Source organism: Melozone crissalis, unplaced genomic scaffold (genome assembly GCF_028551555.1).
Source record: "Melozone crissalis strain CALT ecotype California unplaced genomic scaffold, PUWL_Pcris_2 ptg000009l_1, whole genome shotgun sequence".
In the NCBI taxonomy this organism is placed as follows: Eukaryota; Metazoa; Chordata; class Aves; order Passeriformes; family Passerellidae; genus Melozone; species Melozone crissalis.
In genome coordinates this window covers 10,203,204-10,217,047 of record NW_026535787.1, presented here as the reverse complement: position 1 = coordinate 10,217,047, position 13,844 = coordinate 10,203,204, and the positions used below count along the sequence as shown (strand labels likewise).

The window sequence follows — 13,844 nt, the reverse complement described above, 5'->3', positions numbered from 1 at the left end:
TGAACATTGGCAAGCTCCCATACCCTCCTGCTTCCACCTCCAGTAACTCAAGTGCAGTCATTGTCATGAAAGGTCGCATCTATATTCATAACGAAAAATTTCTCAAATAAATTAGTGCTGAACATAAAGCATGCACCAAGCTCTCTGACAGATTATTAAAAGGCTGCTCTCGCCAGAGGGTGCTTATCTTAATCTGGGGCACAGCACCGCAGCTGTGAGCAAAGGCACAGGAGCATCACTGGGTGCAACTTTTTTCTCTTGAAGTCACAAAAAACCTGCAAATCTCATATTTCTGTAATGGATGGTGTTGACTGGAATGACATCCCAGCAACTTTGGAAGCATTTCTGCTCCATATGTGAGGTATAAGTATCACTTCTTACAGCAAGGACATGAAAAAAAATTCTGTGTAGCATTATATAAAGCATTATATAAAGCTGGATTAGAGACTTTGAAATAAACTCCCTCCAAAGGCCTCCTGACCAATTTATAAAATGAATTTCAGTTGCACTAGAGTTATAAACATCAGACTTCCCTGCAGGCAAAACAGAGGTTTACTTTTCCGTCCCTGTTACTGAGACAATTCAATTCCTTGATAAACCTTCACAACACAGTAAGGTAGAAAGAACTAGAAAACAGGTCAGATCCAAATCTACTGTAAGCTAACACAGGTTTTTGTGAAGTTGGTGTGGCTGCAGAGATTTACTTGGGCAATCCATTGCCCCAAAACAGAATTATCAAAAACTGTTCCTTGTAAAAAACATGTATAAGATACAGAAGAATTTTCATTATGATACTAAAGGTGCTTCTATTTTCTGGGTTTTTTTTCTTTTAAATAATCTGGACTATTGAGTCTATTATATCATTTACATGAAAAGTTGCATTTAGAATTAGAATTATCCTGAATCTATAATTACCTTGGATGGTGGACTCATAAAAAAGTGCACTTTTTGCCCCCACAAATGTATTTAGAAGATTGACCTTCAATTCTGCAAGCATCTTAGTAGTCCAAGTCACAAACTTGAAAAGGACAGAAGTTGCTAAAGACCAGGCAAGTGTCTTTCTGTTAGCTGAAATTATGTTTTAATTGGTTATATTTGCAGGACTGCTAAACTTTAGAGTGGCCATCCTCTAGTCTTTGAAGAGTCCAGCTCTTCATTTTGTTGACTAAAAATCTCACCCATTGCTTGGTGGTTCCATTTAAACACATTGGTCAGAGAGGTACTGATGCTTTTTCAATGACAGTAGGTTTCACAGTTAATTTTTCCCAATATTTGTGGCATCTTATTCATTTTGATAAAGTTCTGAATTAGATGTTGATTTTACACCTCAAGCTGAAAGTGTAGCCCAAAACCAGGATGAAGCGAGCCCCAGTAGGGTGGAGGGAAATTGTCAACTGGCACGGACAGATCAGTTTTCCACAGCCTTTCTTAATTCCTTGCTGTTACTGAACAAAACAGCTGGAGTACACCTCACAGAAAATAAATCCTATGCTTGGAAGTGTAAGTCAGGGCTCAGAGCCTATGGATCTTTATGGAAGTCAGAAAGAGGTAGAAACACAGCAACCAGAATAAAGAGCTAGCAGAAGACGAAACCCTATTCTGATTAACATGGAATTTCCTCCTTTTAAAACCAGCTTAGTGGCTCATACCGTTTATGAGGCACTTTTCAGTGTCGGAAACAGACCTGTTTCAGTTGAAAGGAAAAAATCAGTTCACCTGAATGTTATTCACGTTTTTTAGATCTTCCACCACCACCCGACCCGCCCCCCGGTCAGGGTTTAAGGCAGCCCATAGTGCCCGGCCAGCGCGGAGGCTCTGCCGAGAGGAAGGGGAGCTCTCTGGAGAGGCAGCACGCCGCAGCCAACGTAGATGACACAAAGAGCTCCCTGGACCGGCCCGCTAGGACATCACTAGAGTGGCAGCGGCAAGCCCAGGAATGGATAAGCTCTGCAGACCGCCAAGAGGATTTCAGGAAAGCCCAACACAAAGCAGCCTTCGGATCAGGTGTGTGCGCGCCGCACCAGCCGAGGCCAGGCAGGGGCTGTGTCGAGAGCCGGGACATCCCTCTGGCTGTCCTGGATGGCTCCAGCCCCTGCCAGGGGGCTCAGAGACCCTGGCACAGAGCCCAAGACCCCTGTGACTTTGAATTTGACCCATTTTACCACCTTTATATGAAGGATTACAAGTCAAGAGAGTTTTAGAATGGCAGTTAGTTTGTCACAGGGTGCAAAGTAGCTTTTTGGGGTTTTTAGAATGGGGGGCTCAGGGTCTCAAGATGGAGGAATTTGGGCGTGTTTTGTCCTTCTCTCTCCTTTTTCCTAGCCTTCATGTTCTGTGCGATGCTGGCATGTTTGGACTGGTTGAAGGTAGTGTAGGAGCGTCGGGGGGTAGGATGGTCAGGACAGAGAGAGATGAGAGATCTCTGAAGCCAGGTCGAGGAATTTGGGGTTTGTTGCAAAGGGCCTGGGTGCAGGGCCCTGCTGGGAGCTGCCAGCCACAGCTCAGAGCAGGACTGAGAGAAGAGAGGGGGAGAGAGGATGAGAGGGCAAGAGAGTAAAAGTATAAGAGAGTGAAAGTGTAAGAGAGTGAGGTTCTCCTTACAATACAATAAATCTTCTTCTGTGTTGAATATTCTAATTCTCACAAACCAATCTAGTACAATATACAAATCTTATAGCATTTACATACAACCTATAAGAATCACTACATTACCATATTGTGATTTATTTTAAACCTTAAAAATGACTTTTTGGACCCCTTCTGCTAAGCTAGTAGGGTTTGCTCTGACCCTTGGACCTGTCTGCAGGCAGACGGTATTGTTTCATCAAAAGGGGATTACCTTCAGTCCTGCCACACCATTGTTTTCCAGTTGTTCAGTAACTGAGGTATCTCAAAACTTGCTTTCATTTAAATCTCGCTTGCAGTTTCTATGTTCTCATAATCTTTTGCCAGACAATCATATTTATAAGGCTTTCCTGTTTCATCTTCCCCAACAGGTAGGAACACACTGTCTCATGTAGGTGATAGGTATTGGGAAATTATTGTAAATAATGTGCACGTAGTTTTTTAGTATAAAAAGACAACACCGCCTCTGGGGGTGGTCAGTGTGCCTCTGACTGACCTGCTGAATGGACCTCAGCAGGCCAGGGAAAGAATGTTGTAGATAAGAAACTATAAACAACCTTGAAAGCCACAGTTGAGGAATCCTGACTCCTTCTTTGACTCCCAGGCTGGGAAAAGAGACTTGTACGTATGTCAGGGTCACTCTGACCAGCAGAGATTCCCAGAGGGCTGCTCCAACCCTCTGCCAAGGGGTTCTGTGCCTGGCAGGGCTCTGGGATCATCTCACACCTCTCTGGGAGAGTGCTGGCAAGGGTCAGGCTGGAAAATAAGGAAAGGGAAAGTGAAATGGGAGCTTGTGATACAGCTAGCTTCCCTCCTGCATCAATGAAATCTCATTAGCACCTGACTCGGTGCACTCTTTGCAGTGTTCTGGAAATTAATAATGTTCTCAAGCATAGCGATGGAGAAAATAGGAACAGTTTCAGGCCAGCAGGGAAGGAGAGAGATTTTTAGAGTATCTTTTGTTAGATGTATTTATTTATACATATAGGGCCATATTTTCCAGTTCTTTCAACCTGCTTCCAGGTTGGCAGCAGTTTTTACGTGTCTGCAAGAAGGCTGATCCTTCTGAGCTACTGACATTCCTTTCAGCTGCATTTAAAACCCTCTCTTCTCTTTATTCCAGGCTATGGCAAAGTAGCATTCATCTCTTAAGCCCAGCAAGATGACAGAGCAGGTTTTCACTTTCATACAGGACCTGCACCTTGCCCCAAGCTGACTTTAGCACCTAAATGGATTTCAAGTCTGCAGAAATGTGCACAGGAGGTGATGCTAGGCTGGAGTTGGATTTCTACAATATTCACAGTTTCCCTCTGTCAGCCTGACCTCAAGTAAAAGCTGCTCTTTTATCCTAGGGCGTTCTCTTTAACCCATTAATCACCTCATCCCAGTGCAGTGCTGATTAGAGTAATACAATAGGACAAATAAGATTTAAACAAAAAACTATACTGCATGTGAAGTTTTTTTGTAGGGTTATACTGTTTCTTCTCTTATGTATGTAGCTGCCACAGTCACACTAGAGGTACTCTTATAATCCATATTTTTCCTGATTTTATTCACTCTTAAAGCTCCTTGTTAATCTAACACACTAGTGCCATTGACATACTATAAAAAGAAGAGCAGTGTGCAGACAAATCTGTCATGGGGACAGGATTTACTGAGTAAAGTCCTCCTAGAGAAAATACTGCTACCTGTATTAAAAATTTAAATATTTTAAATACCATTCATATTTTTAAAAAATAACAATAATGGTACTGTTATAACCCCCTAATTTTTTGGCTGCATAAACAAGTGAGTGGCTGTTCATGTTCTGAAATCACAATGTGAAGTCACAGTTTAAAAATAGTGTGTGAAATTCATGCTGCTTGGTGAAATGGCAATTTTAATTGCAGTTTAGAAGATATACAAACACATTGAAAATAACCCGAATATACCGTACACTTCTCATTTCCTTGGAAATTGTTAAGGATGCTTCTCTGGCCTTTCTTACAAAGAAGTCCCTTCTTTTCCCTCTGTATCACAAGTGTGTAAATAGAATTTGTCATTTATTCTGAGATGCAGAGCTCATACAGTAGTAAAATTCCCATCCTGCAGGGCATGCATTTATCTGTCCATAAACAGAGAGAACTTGATCCTGACACTTCCAGTGCCCTAAACTGAGGTGGTTGCAGGTATCCTGTTCTTGTCAAATTCAGTATGCCAAGGGCAAGTGCATATGCTTTATGCATAAAAAAGGATGCCTCTAGGAGATGCTATGAGTTTGTCCTGGTGTGAGGAGTTCACAAATTTTGTGCACAAGACAGGCCAGGGCTTCATATCTCTCTGTCTGCATTGTCATTCCAGCCTCTTGCACTGCAGCTTTCTTGCTCTGCACTCTTGTCTCTGGTAGATTTAAAAAAGGCTACTCTTGTGCATGATGCTGGTTTGTATCACTGAATTTGGGTAGTTTAATAATATTAATTGTGCTTCTTCCCTTTTCCTTTATCAATGGCATAGTTCTTTGGAAATCCATTCTGTCCCAGTTTTCAATGCAGTTCCAAAAAAGAGTTGTTAGTATTAGTTAGCAGGTTCCAGAACAGTTGATTAACTTCCAGAACAGTTAATTAGCTTCCAGAAAATAGATAATTCGCAGCTTAGGGGGTTTCATTCAGATGTTACCAAGCTGTGACTTGAAATTTTGAAAGCAAGACCTTTAGTTTTAAGTTGAATAAAATAAAAATACCTAAGTCTGGGATCTCTGTTTCCACTGGTTGCTTTCAGTATAAACAAGATCACTGAGTTCCTAGCAGTGGCTTCATTGTAGAACTGGAGTTAAGGCGCATCAAATATGACATTCTCAGCTCCAAAGTGGTGCTATATCAAGTTAAAATGATTTTGATAGCAGGAAAACCCTTTTGTTTATTTTCTGAAGTATAAAAACATTTTTACACACACATCCTGATTTCACAGGGGCTAGAATTATATCTTCAAATTAATTGTTTAATTAAGGCACCAGCAAAACCTCCCCATATTATTTGCAGGCTTGGACATGGGGCACTGTTTGGAGAGTTTAATAAATGTGAGCCCATTCTCAGGACTGGAGATAACTACTTTTCGTGTGCTAGAATGTTGTGTAAAACCTAGCCTTTGTTTATGTCATAATTCCTTATTTTATGGATTATGTTTATTTCTGAGGGCACAACAGATAATTTAACATACCATATGCTCTATAATGATAATGCACTTTATATTTATTCATGGTCGTTTTTCCTCAATATTTCATTGAACCCGAAGGAGGCCTTATCCTGAGTCCACCAGCTAGAAAAACAAATCAATTGACTATATATGTCATCTTCCAACTCTTTTGCTCTGCTAGTGACTTTTGTTTTCATCCTTTAAAAATATATCCAGCTTTCTGCTAAACTGATTTATGCCACTTGCTTTATTGCTGCCTTAATGCAAACTGTTCCATATTTTAGCCAGCCTTTGGAAACCAGGTTTGCATCTGACTCCATTGTTAGGTCTTGATATGTAAAAAAACAAGTAACAATTTAGGAGGGACTGTGGCTGTTAAATGCCATTTTACAGAGTCTTTCAAGAATTTCTTTTTTTTCCAGCAAGGACAGCACACAGACATAGCACTAAACACTGATAATGCCCTCACGTCCTACAGCACAAATATTCTGGTCCCTTGGCAGGACCAGAGGGAGGTACTTTGGCAGGGAAAGAAGCCAGCTGCCTGCCCTCTTCTGCAACAGATTTAACTTAAAATCAGGCTCAGTTCACTCAGCAGCTCACATGGGGAATCCCCACATCCTACTCTCTTGTAGGCAAATAACAAAATCCTGCATTTCTTCCACAAATTTGTTCTCATTTTGCACTTCTCTAAGTTAATTATGCCTCTCCTGCAGTCTTTGCAAAGGCTTCAAGCTTGTGAATCAAAGCGTTTTTATCTCCTCTTTCTTTCCAACCATCCCCACCTACTTTTCTTTCTGTGTTCCTGCCCTCTGTCAAAGAAAATCCATTTCTCCTCAAAAGGTTGTTTAAGAGTGAAGACAATTGGAAAACCAAAATAAAGAAAACCTTTTGGACCTAAATTCCCTTTGAAAAAAGGCAGGATTCAAGCAATAGAAATCCCACTGATTTCAGAAGGGACAATGCTGTGTTTGAGGTTAGGCATATATACTCATGTTCTTTCTTGACTCAAACTATATTTAGCAAGATCTCTTTCTTCAGCTTCCGAGAGGGCAAAAGTGGATCATGCACAGCAAAGAAATAAAATAGTGATTCTATTTCAGTGTTATATCAGTTCTGCTGTTATGCTTCTTAGATTTGGGTTATTACAACAATATCTCCAGGAAATACTAATCAGAAGTGATGTCTTGTTTTACTTCATGCTATATGAAGACTTACAGTCTTATGCCTTATTGCCATTAATCCTGCTTTAGAAAGCAGTTCATTATTGCAGGTCTTCACAGAAAAAGAATCCAAGTGAGCAAAAGTAAGCCTTTTGCCAATAATGGAACATGAAACAAGCTGCAGGATTATTTATCAGCTCCAAATATTACAACTGCAATGTACAATATAATATTTTCCAACGTAATTCAACACCAGTTAAAAAAAAAATTGTCAGTGTACTTTGCATCGTTAGAAATTACTGAGTTGCTGGAAGCTAATTAAATTAGCTGATATTGTCGTTCTTTATCTAAACTGATTGGGGAATGTTGCCATAATTTAAGCTAAAGAAAAGGAGAAAGCACATTTATGTGGGCTTGAAGCAAAAATCTAATCATAGCTTCATTGTTTTGGAAATGGCGTGTTCACCTATTTTTATTAAAGTATCTATGATTCATGATCTCTTATTCATAATGAATCTAGACTTCTTATAATTAATACAAACTGACTTAGGAGTTCACAAGGAAGCAAGAATAAATTCATACTGGCTTCTCTATCCTTGGGATACAACTCTTAGTTGTGTATTTTCTTATGTAAAATTGTTATGCTCTAAAGCAAGAGAAAAGACAGATATGAATGAACATGACATGCATAAATGCATAGCTTGTTTATTCCTACTTCTGGGACTTCATTGATATTTATTTTGCTTTGTTTTGCTTTTCTAGAAGAGGCACTCGTACCATATAGTAAACCCAACTTCCCATCCCCTGGTGGCCACAGCTCTTCAGGAACATCTTCTTCTAAAGGATCGACTGGACCCAGAAAAGGTGAAGTCTTGCGAGGGGGTCACCAACGCAATGCCAGTGACCTTCTCGATATAGGCTATGTGGGAGCAAACAGTCAAGGACAGTTTACTGGTGAATTATGTAAGTTTACCTCCAGCTCCAGTTAAAACTCACAAATAGATAAAAGAAAAAGATTATAAATCTCTTGTGAAGAGAGTAGCAAGTTGTGTGTGATAGATAAATCTTTGTCAAGGTCTTTTTGCCTTCTGAAGCGTATTGCATGTGATGGCAAACAAATGTCGTCCTTCTGTTTCTTGCTTTGGACCAGTTCAAAGCTGTGTAAGCCATGCCAAAGTTATCTACATGGTACATCTCTCTGTGTGTAATGCTAGTGAAGCATGGGAAAAATTGAGAAGGAATTCTAGTAACTTGGAATATTTTTTGGCAAAGTGTAGTGTGCTTATCTTGGAAATGCCAGTGACAGATTTCCTCAGCCTTCTCCTTAATTTCCTGTTGCTTAATGAGAAGTATTCTCTCAGATGGAGGTCCTCTTTTGTTGATTGTGTACCCCAGTTTTTCAGTTTTATATCTCCACTTTTTTCCTCAGTATCCCAGAACAGGAAAATTGTTTTCCAAATGTGTTTTATATTATCATTTGATATCTGTTAAAGCTTTTATGAAACCATGTTGATGCTATGTACGTGCTGGCAGTACCAGCTGCCCAGAGGCTTGACTCTGTTGTTTGAAAAAGAACATCAAAACCCCAGTGTACTCGGGCATACTGGTGTGTTTAATAAACTTATTAATGGTCATAAAAGCAGTGGAGCTGCTGGCATGTCTGCCTCCTCTGGCTGCAGCCAAACCCTCAGCAGCTCCTGGCAGCCACTGCCCTGTAGCTGTAAGAGAACTAATGGTGACCCAGGAGCCCTGAAATGTTGCAGGCTCAGATATGGTGTTGGTAAGTGCTAAATTTTAGCATCCCTTGCATTTCATCTTAGAAGCAATTAACCCTGCTCTCACAACCTATTGAATATTCATCCTGTGCTGCAATAATATTGCCATAGGCTTTATTTTGTGTGGTTTTTTCTCCTTATTACAACCTCTTTCTCTCTTTTGTTTCTCTCTATAGAGTAGTTGAGAAGACACATTGCAAGCTGCTCTGATGGACCATCAGGTCTGAACTCATGGAAGTGATGACACTAAACAGTGCAATGAACATTTTCTTTATTTATGTACTATTAAAAGAACTGTAAATGCAATGTAAAGACACACAGCCACACATATCCCACAGATACTTTACTTGTGTTCTTCTCTTTAATACACCATCCACCTTAAACTATTCCTTGTCAGGAGTATATAAAAAAAAAGAAAGAAAAAAAAAAATCACCCTCCAGGATTAAGAGGATTTCCTTCTGTATATAATTTCTTTTGTTGCATTGCTATGCAAGCTCACCTTCTTTTTAGCTATGTTCATATTCATGTCTGTTTTTACTGGTCTGTTGTACTATATGTGAATTAATAGGCTGTGGTGCCATATATTAACTTTTAATTGTGTAACTTTTATGTTTAAAGTTTGCACTGCAATTTTATTTGGTGATAAGCACAAAACTCTACTCCTCATGACATGAAGAAAAAAAGAGACTGAATGTGGGAAGGTTTACATCCTGTAAGCTACTTTGGATGTAAGGGAGTGTGTTAAGTGGTTTTCCATTGGGGTGTAGAAATGAGAAAGTGACAGGCAAAACTGATGTCAGTGAAGACATTAGAGACAGATTTAAACCTTTTAAAAGCAAGCAACATAGTTGCTCTTCCTATTTAAGAAGGGGTCAGAAGTTGGAAGTGTGAGATTAAAGAATGAAAATGAAAACTAAAGGTAGCATGAGATGGCCTAGACCCTTTCACTAGAGTGATACCCTTAGTATCTGCTTTTAGCCATCCCATGCCACTAAGGGGAAGAAAACACAAACCTTGCTACAAATAAAAGAACTTAAGGTGTTTCACTAAAGCTGTTTTTATTTTGCAGTTTTAAAGGAATTATTACCATTAATTTTTTCAGCCCAAAACATAGGACAGAGATTTTTCAGGAGAATCAAACCACATAAACACAAGGAATACCTAGTAAGAAGATAAGAATGCAATTTATTACTAAGACATATTCAGGCTGCTTCCAAAAAATTGAAATGTCAGAGTATCTTATTTCATCTTTCCAATACATGTACAGTACGATAGAGGATAAAGCTGCACCACTGAAATTCATGACATTAATTGTTTTGATGCAGTCTACACAACCCTTTCTGTTCCATACCTGAAGCCTGCAAGAGCTGAACTTGGATCCACTAAATTTGTAGTAAAATGTTCAGTTTTTGGAAGGAAAGCAATGGTCAAATTATTTTTGACTTGCATTAAGTATATTTCTGGCAATACAATACATCCAAAAAGTTGGATATAAGCAAAGGAGATCTTTGAGCTGTGTTTTAGTGAGTGGCTTCAAACTCTACTATGATGAGGAAATAACGCACGTTTATACACTTTTTGAATAAACCAGACTCTGTAAGTGGACATTAATGACAGCATCCTGTCTCTCCATTAATTTTCATGACTTTGTCCAAGTCTTCTTTACCTCTCAAATCTCAAAGAATAAATTCTCAAGCTTTTCTTAGAATATTGTTTGTGGCTAACCCACCCATTACTTTGATGCTTAATTTAAATATTGCATCTTACAGCTTTTTTCTGTTAGTTATCTGACCATGAACACGAGTTTCCATTGAATACCCTTTTCATATAACCAGTCTATGTTGTTTTATATTTTGCCTTGGAGCTCACCAGTATTAAAAACACTTTTTGTCATGGCAGAATTTTAGAAAAGTAAATTACGATGCTAAATATGTGTTGCTTTTCATTTCATTAACTTGTTCCATGATAAGATAAAACACGACAGCCATCAACTATAACTCAGCACTATTGAATATTGAAAAATGCTAGTTAGCTCCCTTAAGGTCAAGATATGTTATTTAGCAAGTTACAAACAAAAAAAGGTTGAGGAAAAAAAGTATGAACTTATTTACGTATGTGACCAATGAGTATATGCAATTTTCCTGCTTGTTAAAACACTATAGTTAAAAACATAACTTAAAAATGTGCAAAAAATGTTCAAGTAAGATAAATAATGCAGCATAATCACATGTGCATGGTTTTTATTTTGGTATATACCATATGAAGAGAAGACTATTCAGAGTACAATTCCAATTTAATCCTCTGGAAAATGTTTAACTCAGTCACTGATAGTTGTTTTTTCCCCATTTAATTCAAAAGCTTGTGCTGAGCTTTGGTGGAACACCTTACTCACTCTGTTCTATTCAAAATTCAGTATCTTTAGAGGTTGATAAAGCCATTCCAATTCCTTTCAAATATGTGTTTTATCTCTTCCACTGGAAAGTAAATGTGTGTCAGTATTAAAGCTGTTCAGTACCATGATATTCACTAACTTGTCCATCTGCTTCTGTACATTTTTGTTCATTAATAATTTGCTTACAATATTACATAAGGTGTTGTTGTGTATGGCAAAGTGTCTCCATTATCTTACAGGTGATGTCTCTTCTTTTTTTTTCTCTCTCTCTTTTCTATACAGTGTACTTCCAATGAACCACAGTACATATTTTTTAAAATGCCATTTAATTTACTATTTTAAAAGAAGTATTCTTCTTTTTTTAAAAAAAATGAAAACATTTATTGTGAATAATGTGTTTAAAGAAAAGGGATGTTGTGGCAGCACTTAGAATTGTTTTTTAATTTGTTTTTTTAAAAAAAACTGTTTATTGGCTACAGTTTGTTCACGAAAAAGTATGACCTCTTAATGTGTTTCATTGGTATTGTTAGTGCAGCAAAGTTTAATTGGCATAAGAAGTTGGTTAATAGTACTGTTGAAGTGTGTATTGTATATTTACTGGGGAAAAATAAAACATATTCACATTTCAAATCTATGTTAAAAGACCTTGAGTAAGGAGTCGATGTGTGAAAACCCAAACAGGGAAAATCAGGCAATAATAACATAGACTGAGCTATAATCATCACTGTCCACTTACAGGTGACAAGGAACATTTTATACATTGTTTTTTGAACTAAGCCAGTGGCAAACATTGCCTGTCCTAGGGGTTTCTGTTTAATGTCCTGTCTCTCCTGGAGCAGTTGTACCTCTGTAATGGCACTGATGCAGCTATTCCAGTGAATATTCTGCTTGTAGCTGTTCCCTCAGTGTGGGCAGGCCCTGAGGAGGCACAGCTGGCTCTGCCTGAAGCCCACAGAGCAGTGGAGGTGTAAAGCCTGGTCTGAACCCTCAGACCTGGGGCTTGCTACTGGTGGGGCTACAGCCAGCCCAGTGCAGAATACCCCAAAATGTACGGATAGGTCAATTTTTCTTGATCTTTGTGCTCAATTTTAAATGCAGGAGGGCTGAAGGACCAAATAATGAATTGTTCCATGTGCTTCAGTGGTGTATTGCTGTATGGGCAGCCATTTCAGTGATGCAAGAAACAGACATTTCCTTTTTTGATGTTCCTTTTTTTTTCTTTGGCCTTTATTTCTCAAGCACATACCCAAGTCAGTAAACCTTTAGGATACCTTTTGGTTGTCACCTGAAATGCAACAGAAACACCATTCCTTGGGAAAAGTATTAAAGATAAGGTGCATGGAATGTTTTTAAGTATGTTAATTTAACTGCACACCAGTGAAAAAGGAAGACATGACTGTTTGGAATAATTATATGCTGGTTTATGCTTGCCTCAGCCCATGCATTGCCAGCCACGAGAAGAGGTGTGTGCTGAGGCTGAGAAAGAGTCCTCACAACTGAAAGAGGAAAGGGAATAGGGCTGGGGGAGATTTTGGCAGGAACTTCAATTTAAAAAAGAACAAAATTACAGGCAGCTCCTTTGGCTTGTCTACAATTTATGCAGTTTGGGGTTTTTTTATGGTTAATGGCCTTGTGGAGTCTTAGCAGGGGAGCTAGAAAGAAAAAAAGTTGACCTTTTGTAAAGATTGGGGGGTACTTCTTTGGTGAGGGAGGATTTTTAAATTTAATTTTTAATTTTTTTAACACATGTTTTGTGTTCCATCTATCTGGAACACATTAGCTAAAAAATAAGTTGTTTTTAAAAGCCATGTGGGGAGCGGACAATTCATTTAGGAGGCAAATTCAAATAGCAGGAAAAAGTAATACTAAAATAAGTAACACATACTGGTTTAGAAACAGCCAAGTCCACCACAGTTTCACATGCAATTTTGAACAGTGCAGGCAATGATGTGTATAAACTTCATTGCTTTTGCTTTGCATACCAAAACAAATTACCCAAAGTCCATAGGAGGCCTAGATCCTGGGGACACTGAATCTGGTGCTTTGTTTTAGATGTGTGGTTAATGCAGGCTGGTGAGAGTGGAGAACGCTCAGGGTTGAACAGCCCTGGCTGCTCCAGCAGAGGAGCCCTGGTGGCTCCAGGCTCAGTGTGTTTCAGTGCATCCCAGGCAGGTCAGCACCTGGAGGAAGGTCAGTTCTCTGAGGATGGAGATTTCAGGGCAGGGAGGGTTTTCAATGCCTGAGGCACCACGGGGGTTTGCGCTGAGCTCTCTTTGGTGTGTCTCACATTTTGGGACTGCCATCCCTCAGTGCTCTCCTGTGCTGATGCTGTTCCCTGGGTCTGGGGTGTTTGGCATGGGGGCTGCAAGAGCAGAAGAGCCATGGAGGTGCTCTGCATGCATTGAGTGGCTGGATATTTGGATAAAAGCTTTATTAATTCAGGGGCACACAGGAGAGCAGTGGCAGCAGGCATCTACTCTGCTGTGTCTAGCTTGTTCCCCTCTTCCCTTCAGGACTGAGCTCCTTCCTGCCAACTCTCCTCCACCCAAATTAACAGAAACAGCTCACAGATGTCTCATGGGACCCACAGGAGATGTAGGGCCATGCCTACCTGCACAGTGGGTATTTGAGGAGAGGTAGCTCTGAGTTCCACAGCTGGTGTGAGGACCAGATTCCTCTTTGGCCTGACTGTATTTAGCTGTGTAGCTGCATCCAGG

At 39.5% G+C, this 13,844-nt stretch overlaps 1 protein-coding gene across 5 annotated transcripts in view; it reads left to right on the top strand.

Annotated features, from left to right (window-relative positions):
* ROBO2 (roundabout guidance receptor 2) overlaps positions 1-13,240 on the top strand; it is an 860,236-nt gene extending 846,996 nt beyond the window's left edge. For 3 of the 5 annotated variants that reach the window (XM_054270509.1, XM_054270507.1, XM_054270508.1), the window contains 3 exons: positions 1,741-2,004; positions 7,722-7,922; positions 8,911-13,240. In XM_054270509.1, the coding sequence (XP_054126484.1) occupies positions 1,741-2,004; positions 7,722-7,922; positions 8,911-8,912 (467 nt within the window). In that variant the 3' untranslated portion in view covers positions 8,913-13,240. The remainder of the gene's footprint in view (positions 1-1,740; positions 2,005-7,721; positions 7,923-8,910) is intronic. The other 2 variants (XM_054270511.1, XM_054270510.1) reach the window with 1 other exon arrangement.
* Positions 13,241-13,844: the final 604 nt, after the last annotated feature.